The 12,437-nt window shown below is 27.3% G+C and overlaps 2 protein-coding genes across 2 annotated transcripts; one reads left to right on the top strand and one right to left on the bottom strand.

Annotated features, from left to right (window-relative positions):
- The first annotated feature begins 4,997 nt into the window (after positions 1-4,997).
- Positions 4,998-7,540, top strand: LOC130973317 (acyl carrier protein 1, chloroplastic-like). The gene is made up of 4 exons (XM_057897793.1): positions 4,998-5,186; positions 6,069-6,182; positions 6,482-6,604; positions 7,143-7,540. The coding sequence occupies exons 1-4, from the start codon at positions 4,998-5,000 to the stop codon at positions 7,269-7,271; spliced, it is 555 nt and encodes a 184-aa protein (XP_057753776.1). The 3' UTR covers positions 7,272-7,540.
- A 3,204-nt stretch (positions 7,541-10,744) lies between these two features.
- LOC130977040 (classical arabinogalactan protein 25-like) lies at positions 10,745-11,581 on the bottom strand. Its single transcript, XM_057902038.1, has one exon. It carries the CDS (start codon positions 11,425-11,427, stop codon positions 10,936-10,938), a length of 492 nt encoding a protein of 163 aa, XP_057758021.1. The 5' UTR covers positions 11,428-11,581; the 3' UTR covers positions 10,745-10,935.
- Between the last annotated feature and the right edge of the window lie 856 nt (positions 11,582-12,437).

The raw sequence follows: 12,437 nt of genomic DNA on the forward strand, positions 1-12,437 counted from the left end.
TAGTTAGAGTTTTATTCAGAGGGGTAGATTCTGTAATTGCTTTTGTATATAATACTACAATGTATTATCAATATTAAGTATGTGAATATGTGTTGTTTGTTGTTGTTGGAAAGATTATAAGTTTTAGCAAAAACCATCGACATATTTATGCGTAAAGGCTCAATATTACATAGATAATAAAAGGTACTAGGTTAGTAACGCCTTGCTTTTAGTGCGATAAGGAGGTACTAAAAGTTAAGGTGTTACAATTTCCTCCCTTATAACTTTTAAAATTTTTTTCTTTAATTCATTTTAATTTTTTGTGTGTTAACTAATGTTAACTTTATCCATTTTTTAAGAAAAAATAAATTATTTTTTACAAAAATACTCTTTAGCAAAAAATTTATTTTTGTCATTAAATTTTGCTTACTAAAATATCATTTAATAGATTATTTTTTATTGATTAAATTGTATTGTTATCAAAATATTTTTAAAAAATTTTGATAATTAAATTATTTTTTTCTAAGATACCTTTCAATAATTTTTTAATTATTAAATTGTGATTTTACCAAATTTTTATTAACAATTATAGTTATATTTTACTATTAATATTTTGATATCAATATATATTATTTTAATATTAAATAAAAAATCTTAATAAAATTATTTTTCAATATTAATATATATTAATGATTATACATATTATCGAAAAATGTTGCACTTTTAAAAGTACAACATTTTCATTGACAAATTTGTGTTATTCCGCTAGTTAAAATTTCAAAGAACTCCATCATTTTATATGGTTTGAAAATTTAAAGAGATTAGAGGAAACATAATTTTTTTTTCAAGTTAAATAGTATGCATTTTTTAGTTGGTTTTGCTATTTGATTAAAAAGTTAATGCTGTTTTGCTAAGGCCTAGTTTGGGTAAATAACTTAATTAAGTTTTTTTTAAAAAAATAGTTTAAACAATAAATGACTATATTAAAAGTAGCTTATAAATAAGTTATTTTGTATTTGAGTTTTTAGTTCTAAAAGTATTTATTTTATAGAAATGTAATAAAAAATAATAGTATTATGAGAGAAGTCATTTTTTTTAACTTCTCTATAAATTTCTAAATAATTTCTTAAAAACTACAATTTGATTTTAAAAATTACATCAAACATTAATACTATTATTTTTTATAAGTTAAAAACTAAAAAAAGTTACTTTTGACATTTTTCAAACGGGCCTTAACTCGACAAGTTACTTTAAAAAAAATTCCCCTTTTTATGAGTTTTAATTTTTAGTTAATTCTTAATTCTTTCTCAGCACATATACGCACAAATTAAAATTCAAAATTGATAACAATATTAATTGGTCTAAAACCAAATCTACATTCACCTATTTGCACAGCACCAATCTGTTAGGCCACCGAATATAATGGCAAATTAGAGTTTCCAAATTAAAGCATTGATGTAGTAATGGTATTTGGTAGACAACCCAGTTTGATCGAAGGCAAATTAATTAGATAGGTACACCAAACAATCCCAGATAGTCGTTCAATAACTATATAAGTATGAAAACAAAAAACCTTCATTTAACATGAAGAAAAACTGAAAAACAAGAAGAAGTGAAGAACAAACATGTGGGGGAAAGAAGAACAGAACAAAAAAAAAAAAAAAGAATTGCGTAATAAACACGATGAGCTGGAGTTAGCCAAATCCAGTTACCCAACAAGCCAACAACGAGCGAGTAGCTAGATATTATTACACCTAATTTCATTTAAATCTGTGTCGGCGTATTTTTTTTTATTAAAGATAATGAGACTCAACCCCGCGAGCTCTTAAGTGAGTATGAAAATATTATGTCATTTGAGATATAATTCATTAGCTGTGTCGGCGTAATTTTATTTGTTATTTTTTGGGTTTATTTATCATGTATCATGTTCTAAATTTAAAAAATTAAAATTTTTTATATATTTATTTTGTATTTATTAAATAAAAATATTTAAAATTTTATAGTTTTCACTAATAATAAATTTATTATGTGTTCTAGTTAAATATTTGATTTTTATATATTCGCAATAAATACAAAAAGATTATTATAGTCATGTGGTTAAAGAATTTCAGGAATAGATATAAATTTTACGAAATTATCTATTGCAAAAATTTATACTATTATAAAAAAATAAATAAATTAGTATATATCGATATTAAATCCATAAAAAATGTCAATCATTTTTCATAACTAAGAATATCATGTATTTTAAAGATAAATATATTAATTGAAATTTCTTATAAAAAATATATAAATTTTAAATTTTTTAATATATTTATTATAGATTTATAAAATAAAAATATGAAAACTTTTATTTATAATAAATTTAACATGTGTTCTAAATATATATATATATATATATATATATATATATATATATTAGCTAAAATTTTAAAATTAAACAAGTGAATCTATGACTAACATAATTAACTTTAATTAATAGTACAACATTATACAGTATACATTAATAGCAATAATGTTGAATTTGTGCAACACGGCAGTTATATGATCCAACTTGAATTACTCGAATGGTTAACCATTAACTCATTCATCCAATTATATAAATATTGGTATTTAAATTTGTTTTGTACATATAGTAATTTATTAGTTAATGATAAATTTTTAAATTAATTACATTATATTTATATTAAAATTAATTATTAAAATTAGTTATTAGTATAAAATATATATTAAAATATAAATATATATTAAAAATAAATTATACCACACATATATTTAAAAAATATATTTTTTTATTTTTTTCAATTAAAAAATAAAATATAATATCTAATTCTTAAATATTTTTTTTTCTTATATTTTTTCTTTGTTTTACTCCTAAAATATACAATAAAAAATCACATTTTATTTTTTTAAATATAAAAAAAAATTAAGAAAATTCTATTCTATATACTTATATATAAATATATTAATAGTTGATTTTAGCATATAAATAATATTTTTATTTTTAAATAAAATTCTGATTCGTAACGAAATAATTGTTGATTTATCGAACTAAAAAATAACTTACAAAACAAGAAACAAATAGAGAAATGCTATTTGTACACTAAAATTAGCGATTAATATATTTATGTATAAATACATGTGTGGTTTAATTTATTTTCAATGTGTATTTATATTTCAGCATATATTTTATACTAGTGGCTGATTTTGATGTACACGTAGTATAGCCCAAACAAATATAGTAAATGACAACAGCAGCACTTGGACGGCGGAAAGATTATTGAAGTAAACCAAAATACACGGAAATCTCCGCTCACTGCTCTTTGTGTGTAAAGTGCAAAAAACCCTTTCTCTTTGTTTCTAACGTTGTTTGGGAACCCTATGAAGCACATGCTGCTCAATATTACAGCTACATTTCCCATCCTCAAACTTGTTTCACCTATCAATTACTACAAAATTATTTCATTATAATATCTTTGTCAAATATTACTATATATAAAATCTTACTAACTACAATTTTTTTTTTCTCGTACAAACACTCTCCCCTAAAGATGTGATTGGAGTTTTGGGTCAATTTAGAGAATGTCAAAAGATATTTGTTAAGATTTTTTTTTCCTTGTATATAGAACCTCATTTGAACCGAATTATTCAATTTCTGTTTGAATATAAAAAAAGAAAAACCTTGCAAGAAAAAAAAATGAATAATTTATCAGTAAATATAACTTGTAGTTTGAAAAGGAATTGCACTAAAAAAATATAATATGGAAAGACTCTAACTTAATTCGTATTTGAGTGTATTAATTCTGTTATAAAAATTTTTTTTTGAGTTTTTTAAATGTGCAAGTAATTCTCAACAAAATGCTTAGATCAGTTTGAATAAATAATTTAATTAAATTTTATTAAAAAAATTAAAATATAATATTTTATATTTAACTTTAGTCACAAAAAATATTGATTTTTAAAATTACAGTGATAAAGAAAAAAAACCTTATGAATCTTCCTAAACTGATTTTTAATCAATTAAGACAAAACAAACAATACAAACTCCGAAAAGAACTTGAAGCAAAAATAAATGTCAAGTAATATTCTTTGATAAAAATATTATGTACAAAAAAACTAAACCAGTAACTACAATTTATATAAATTTATGTGTTATATATATTATTTATATATTTTAATATATTTATAATTAATTTAACAACTGATTTTAGTTGAAGCAATATTAATTATTTAAGAATGAACGATAAACAGGTAATTTTTTATCTCAAAGACAAATAAGTTTTTAACTAATAAAAATATAAAAATATCATTAATTTTTTAAAATACGAAACATTTAAGGGTGTGTTTAGCAAACGCGTTATAAGAGAAGAATCACATTTAGCTTTTTTGAAAGCTTCAATTTTTGATTTGGCAAATTTTTTATTCATGAACGCAGAAGTGAGTTTGCTTTTAAAACCACATTTACAAAAGCTACAATTTTAAATTTATGCGCTTCACCAACGGGCTTTTAGCCATCAATACTCCATCTTTATTTACCTTTTACCAACTTTATCATTTATGTATATTATTATATTATTTATAGAATTCTTTTTATTTTTGTTCACATGAACTCTCTTTTTTTATTATTTATTATTTTTATTTTTTATTAATTATTTATTTGATATTATACACTTTTATAATTATAATTTTTTGTATTATTTTTATTATTTTTTATAATATGATTTATTGATTATATTAGATAAAGTAAATTAAACAAAAAATTAATTGTAAATAATAATAATAATAATAAATTATAGCATACTAAAAAAGAGTACTAAGAGTACTAAATTTATCTTTATATATTTTTAAATTAAAAAATTAGAGACTTATTTTTATTATTATTTATTTATTTATTTATTCCTTTTACAGACCAAAAAAAAAAAAAAAGAAAGGAGTAATTGGATGGAAACAAAGAGGGTGTTAAAGTCACGTGGGTGGTGTAATTGTAACATCGATAATAACGAAGGCGCCCTAACGAAATGAAAGTGCCGCTAACTCCGTCGCTATATAAAACCATTCTTAACTGCGCCTCATTTCTTCATTCTCATTACCACAAACACTCTTCTCGTGCTCTCCGTCCAAATCTCAGATCTCTCTTTCTCCCTGTGAAAATGGCTTCCTTTACAGCTACCTCCATCTCAATCATCTCTCTCGCCAAGTCCTCACTGGTTCGTAATTTTGTCTTTCATTTCATATACTTCATCTTTGCATGTGATTTTTATTCGTTTCCATAGTGTGTGATTTTTGTCTCCACTTCGGAATCAGTGTTTTTTTTAGGATTCAAGGGAAGCTTTGTTGAATTGATTAATCGGTTTAAGTGTTGTCATGTTGAGCTGGTTGAGCAAGTTGCAAAGAAAAAAGATTGTTCCTTTTTTTTTTGGTATTAAAGCACTGTAATTTGAATATTTGGGGTTTTATGATTCGTGTTTTTACTTGCATGTCTGCTTTGTTTGAAGATTTATGACATGTTCATGCTTGGAATTTGATGATGCTGTTTTCCTTCTCGTGATTTGTGAGATCAATTTTGAATCATATGAGATTGCACTCTTGTAAGGGTTCCTCCTTAGGTTTTGCCTCGGTCCGCAAGATCTTCAGCTGCTAAACGAAAAATTGTCCTTATTAAATTTTTTCTGGACCAAACCTCTAATTATCTTGTCAAAAAACCATCATAGTGATTTTATGATTGACTTTGCTTTTTTACTTTGTTTGCGACTTACTAAAAAAATATGTTTTGTATTTTCATGATTGTTTATTATTATTATTATTATTATTATTATTATTATTATTATTATTATTATTATTATTATTATACTGTCCTGATTCATTCAGTTCTCCTTGGATGCAAGTACAGGTTCCTTCAGCCAGGATCAGTAGCCCGAATTCAGTTTCCCTCTCAATCAAAGGAAGGAGATTTCCATCAATTACATTGCAGCCTACAGGACGTAGGTTCAAGTTACATGCGCGGTAGATTTTCAGCCATAGCTGGATCCTTAAACATGTTTTGCATGGTGGATGTTTTGTCATTCAGTTCTCCTTGGATGCAAGTACAGGTTCCTTCAGCCAGGATCAGTAGCCCGAATTCAGTTTCCCTCTCAATCAAAGGAAGGAGATTTCCATCAATTACATTGCAGCCTACAGGACGTAGGTTTCAAGTTACATGCGCGGTAAGATTTTCAGCCATAGCTGGATCCTTAAACATGTTTTGCATGGTGGATGTTTTGCCGTTCACCTCTGGTTCATGCTAATGAAATTTGACATTGTATTATACAGACAGTACAGTGGATAAAAACCTCTGTTCATTCTGCCTGAATTATAATTTGGTTCCTTCTACTTGTGATTCTAGATTATGTGCCTAGAATTACAGGAAGGTAGAACAAATATTAGAGACAGTACTGATGTGGTGTATGAATTTCCGTTATATTTAACAAGATTTAACTACCATGGACTTTATTATTTTGTGCAGACGAAGCAGGAGACAGTGCAGAAGGTCTGTGACATAGTCAAGAAGCAATTGGCACTGCCAGAGGGTTCAAGTGTCACTGGAGAGTCCAAGTTTGCTGCCCTTGGAGCTGATTCTCTTGACACAGTACTTTCACATTTTCTTAAACTTCATCTCTGAATTTATAATAATCCCCATTCTTGATTGTATCTTTCATCTATGCATGTCTTTGTTGAAAATGTTATATGTTATCAGTCCTTTTTATGGTACTCTTTCTCATTATGGAGGGATGAGAGGTTCCTTAAAATAAGTAACTAGTGATGGATTGATCGAGAATAAGAGGGGTTTTTGAGTACTAAGCCTTCATATTTTACAAGGGAGATTATTTTGTGTGTGTCTCACTTGATAGTTGCTAAGAGCTTCCTTTTGGATGCAAAATTCCTCAGTTTGTTTATTATGTTTGCCTTTTTAATGAAATGAGTTGGTTTGTTTAGGTGGTTTTTCTCTTCTGTTGGTTGTGTTAATCCTTTTGACATTTGACCCTGAACCTTTTTGCACCGAGACCACACTAGCAATGTTTGCTTGTTGAATTAGCTTTGAGTGTTTGCACTTACCTGGAAAGATCATAACACACAGTTTTACCATGTTTTGTTTGGTTATTTAGAGGTTTTCAAATTTCGTGTAGGTTGAGATTGTGATGGGACTGGAAGAGGAATTCGGTATCAGCGTCGAGGAGGAGAGCGCACAGAGCATCACCACCGTTCAAGAAGCTGCTGACATGATTGATAAGCTTCTCGAGAGCAAGACTGATTAAGTCCATTTTGTAGCGGTTTTCTTTTTTCCTTTTTCCTTGTTTTTTTTTGTGTGCGTGGCTATTTTGATGTCCTAAGTTTAATTTATCTTTCGTATTTTGATGTCCTAAGTTTAATTTATCTTTCGTATCTCAGTTTGATTGTTACCCAAGTAATTGCGAGATCTATCTTGGAACTGAAGTAGGATTACTATAATACTAGTTTTCTGTTTCTTAAAACATGTATTTTTCTCCTTATCATTGAAATTGGTCTTAACTCTTAAGTCTTTAAATTCGCCTTCTAAAGATTTATCATGTTGGAATGACATTTCAATAAGGCTTCTCCTTTACTTGAACACTAAAATATGAATTTAATTTTGATGGACTACAATAACCAGTTGTGTATTTACATTTTTTACTTTATCAATCTCTTTATTTTAGTTAATTTTTCCCTACATAAGTATTGTCGTTTGTACCTTAGCTATGGAGGCGACATTTTTTAAAATATTTTTATCGGTATCATAAATTAGGAGCATTTTTGGTTAGTAATTTTTAGTGGTTTACTCTTATTAATGGACATGTTTGCTTTAAAACTATATTTTTTTATATATTTTTATTCAAACTTTTTATTTATCATATTGTTAATTATTACTCCTTACTTGTTAGCAAGAGTTTAAATATAAAATAAAATAAGAGTATTCTTATTTCTCAGACCTTCTACTGTACTCTCCCTGAAATTGACAAGTGACCGATAACCTCAGTTTAATTTTAATAATTGGCTTTGTTTGAATCGGGTTAAAGCAAAAGTTGGCACTCAAACTAATTAATTATTGAAATATCAGGTTAATATTCGAACTGAATATGAAGCACAAGAAGCCAATTTGTTAATTTTTATTATACTTATAATAGTGTTTATTCATGCAAATTATCATATTCGTCACATAAACAAAATAAGAGAACAATTACATCATTATTCATTTCAGTCTATTCATCCAAATTATGGCCGCTTTAGTACCCATAATTTTGGCTTTTGAGTTTTGGTGAACCGTTGATAACTCTCATATCATATGTTCTTTTACCAAATGGAAATCACAACCAAGTGAATTAGTTAGTGTTTTTGTTCTCATAAATTAGTTGTCTTCTATTCAGAATGATAGGTTTACTATTATTTTTTATTTAAATTTTAAAATATTAATAAAATAAAATTTTAATCTTAAATTCTAAAACCCTAAGCTCTAGACCTTACAATAAAACTAACATTAAGCTAGCAAAATAAATGACACAAAATAAGAATATTCATTTGCTTTTAGAGTACATAAGAAATTTTTGTATTTAAATATCACAACTATCAAATAATAAAGTTGAATTTCTCACATTGTTTTCTTTTTCTTTCTCCAAAAAGAAGTGCTCTAAATTGTGTTTCTTTTTTTTTTTAAATTTAATATCAAAATGGACAAATTAAAAGGGGGTAAAAAAAAATTGAGTTAAATAAAGATGTGAAACAAGCATGCTGATTAATGGTGACATTAATTAATCCATAGTGCTAATATCTTAGTATGTTATTAGCACCAATCGCTTTGCACTTTGCAGGCATAATTAGCATATCCTGAACAACCATATATCTGAACAAACTAGAAATGGTAAAGAAATGAAGAGTGCCATATATTCCACCAACCTAAAAAGTTGGCTGAGAAAAAGGAGATATTAAATTGCACATGCTTTTGAAGAACTTATTGTTAGTAATTTGTTGCGGACCACATTGAACAATCACCGAAGTATCCGGTAAAACTTAGTAATTTTCTAGAACATTACCATGCATCTTCAATAAATTCTCCAAAAATATTGATGTAACATAGTTAATGGAATTGTTGACAACATCCACCTCCAGCCATAATATTTAGTAAAGCCTTGGTTTTATGAATTGCTTGGTTCATATTTTAATTTTGGACAATGTTTGATGCATCTGCAAAATGCTGAATACTATAAAAGCATGTTTAGCCTAGGGTTAAAGTATTTGAATTAAAGTATTTGAATACCTTAAATATGTTATTTAAATAATCTAGAGTTGCCTAGTAAGTTTATGTTGAACTAAGTAAAAGTGTATATTGAGACTATATATAACTAAATGTTTATGTGATTAGACACCAAAAAAATGTGTTTATGTAACTTTTTTTTAAAATTTATGCTGGCATACAAATTAAATCCAGAATTATTGTATATGAAATAAACTACTAAGTCAGTTCATACCAAATAATGATAATACAAAATATTCTATTTATACTAAAAATCAGTCCAAAAATTCGTAATTATGTATTTATAAATATTTATACATATTGATTTATATTTTTTTAACTAAATAATTAATCATCATTATAATCGAATTTGTTATTAGAATAATTAAACTTGTTTATAATAATATAATAAAAAGTTTTTTTTTATAAAATATCAAATACATATTTCTATATACTGTGACTGGCTAATTTTACACTAGATTGAATAACAATAATAATAATAATAATAATAATAATAATAATAATAATAATAATAATAACAATAATATTGCCAACAAATTATAGTTCAAATTGCATAATTTTTTATCTTCATCTAGAGGTTTTGGATTTGAATCTTACTCCTAATAATAATAATAATAATAATAATAATAATAATAATAGTGTTAGGTATATACTAAATTCATCCACTAAAATCAATTACTAAATACTAAAATCACCTACTAAAATCAATCACTAATATACAATATATATTAAAAATAAATTAAACTACATATATTTATACGTTGTATAAACAACCAAACAAAAAGTTATGATGATATTAGGAGGAAAAGTATATAAATACTATTGAAGTTTCTGATTTGATTGGCAACATATGGTTAATAATTGGAGAAAAAACAAAAAAGAAAGCACCTAATTCAAGATTATTAGGTGTCTGTCACGTGCACTTCAGCTGCATCTACAGGTGGAAAAAAATATTAGCACTTGCTTCAACCATGTGACACCACCTTACTAGAGATGACAATTTGACATGCAAACCTGACAGAAGCTGTAAGATACTCTTCATTTCAATCTTACCAGCCATGGTTCCAGCTATTGGAAGATTGAAGTTGGAAAATCCTAAAAAAGAAAACACAAGAATGGAAGAAAAGAAAAGAAAAGATAAAAAAAAGAAGGCTTTTATAAAGTTAATCATAGGTCTCTGATTAAAAAGCTAAAGGGACTTTTTTGATGCAATAGGATAGCAGAAAGAAAGGCACACCTTAATAATTACAACAGTAGAAAAATGGAGAAAAAAGAAACACAAAAAGTGTAAAGTGTAAATATATTGATTATATTGATTTCATATTTCTTTCTCTTAAAAAAATCTCAAATTTGAATTTTGTAGATTAAGCTAAATTAGTTTAAGTTCAGTTAATCTCAGAAACTAGTAATTTATAAGTTAAAAAAAAAAAATCTCAAGTCATTCAAGAGATTGATAATGTTTCATTATATATGATATGGTACAATACAATCAAAGAATAAAAAGTTTGACATACAACAATGAAGAATCTGCCTCATATACTTATTTTGCTTCTCTCATTTTCTTGCATATGTCATACCAAGTTTCTTGTTCTGCATGCTGAATCCTCTCTACTGAATTGCATATCATAATTGGAATCTATCACACCCCAGATCACTCAAACTCTCATATGCTGCATAGAACAATAGTATGCTGCTGCTAAGCCTGCAAAAGCTGCAATGGCTGCATTAGAAGCAAGAGTTCTTGGAGCAGTGGAAGAAGATTGCATTGGTGAGAATGCAGAAAGTGGGCCAGGGGCAATAATGTCATCTGGGTTTGGAGTGCTTGGGGTTGAAGGAATTGTGGGGATTTCAGAGCCAGAAGCAGGAGTAGGGAACACACCACCACCAGGAGAAGGAAAGAGTGGAGCAATATCTGGTGACAACGGTTGAAAAGGAGATTTAGTAGAAGAAGAAGAAGAAGAAGAAGAAGATGTAGGAGGATCTGTTGATGTTGCTGATGAAGAAGAAGATTGAGTTGGAATCTTGGGAATGTAAGGTTGTGAAGGTGATGAATGGAGTTTTGAGGGCATGGAGGCCATGATGATGATCATTAGTGAAATATGAACACTGCATGATGATGATGATGATGATGATGCTGATGATGCCATTTGTGATGGTGAAGAAACCAAAGTTTTGCACACTAATGCTCTGAGGATTTTGTGAAGGGGATGGAAAATGTGTGAGCTTTTTAGTGGAAATAATGATGGGAAAACCTTTAAATCTTCAATACCTTAAACACTGCAGAGGGAAAAATTCTTAGTGTTAAGGATCATGTGTATTGTGGTTACAACTAAGAAAATATCATTTATTTACTATCTAAAGATGATTTTGAAAAATGTTTTTGAATAGAAAATATAAAAGCAAAAAACAAATACATGATAGAAAAATTGTGTCTTTCTGTCTCTATTGTTTCATTTTCCCTTGCTTAAAACTAAATGGGATCTTATGTGGGCATCCATGTGGCAAGTGTTTATTGGATGATGATGAGAGGATATAGTTGGTTTGTTTGAGGTAGAGACAAAGATTGGAACAGGTTTCCCATGTGATGCGTTTGGTAAATGGTGAGAGAGAATCATTTTTCTGTCTGTGAATGTGCCCTACAGCTCTTTAATTTTGGAACAAGTTGGTAGTAATTGTTAATTGTTGTGATTGCTTTTACAAAATCCATAATTATTGTGCTTTGATCTTTCAAAGGTGAATACTAAATTACCCACCAAAAGGTTCAAAATTTTACTGCTATTTGTAGCTATTATGACAGGGAAAGCATGTACCTAATCATTGAGTGTGAGTATGTGACAGTGACACTAACATTTGACTTCACAAGAATATTTGCTAAGAAATTCAAGCTTGCACTATAATTTTGATGATGGATTAAAAGATTTAGCAGTGAGTAGACCTAAGAATATTATGATTTTAGATTGAAATGTGAAACTGATCTACTTAAGATTTGTGCTGCTTGAGCAACATTATTGGCATGTCCTTTTGCCATTTACATAACTGGCAACACTTCGGTATTCTAAATTATTGGAGAAAATGAAGGGATGGTTTGTGCAGGAATCTAATCATGCAGTTTCTTCGTTATATATGCTTGAAGTTCTTTTGTACTTGTGTGCATGTG

This window comes from Arachis stenosperma, chromosome 4 (genome assembly GCF_014773155.1).
Source record: "Arachis stenosperma cultivar V10309 chromosome 4, arast.V10309.gnm1.PFL2, whole genome shotgun sequence".
In the NCBI taxonomy this organism is placed as follows: domain Eukaryota; kingdom Viridiplantae; phylum Streptophyta; class Magnoliopsida; order Fabales; family Fabaceae; genus Arachis; species Arachis stenosperma.

Excerpts from the sequence above, each read along its gene's own strand:
- LOC130973317 (XM_057897793.1), top strand. The coding sequence starts at position 4,998 with ATGAAAGTGCCGCTAACTCCGTCGCTATATAAAACCATTCTTAACTGC. Across the intron at positions 5,187-6,068 it reads CTCTCGCCAAGTCCTCACTG|GTTCCTTCAGCCAGGATCAG; the intron begins GTTCGTAATTTT and ends ATGCAAGTACAG. Across the intron at positions 6,605-7,142 it reads GAGCTGATTCTCTTGACACA|GTTGAGATTGTGATGGGACT; the intron begins GTACTTTCACAT and ends AATTTCGTGTAG.
- LOC130977040 (XM_057902038.1), bottom strand. The coding sequence starts at position 11,427 with ATGGCATCATCAGCATCATCATCATCATCATCATCATGCAGTGTTCAT.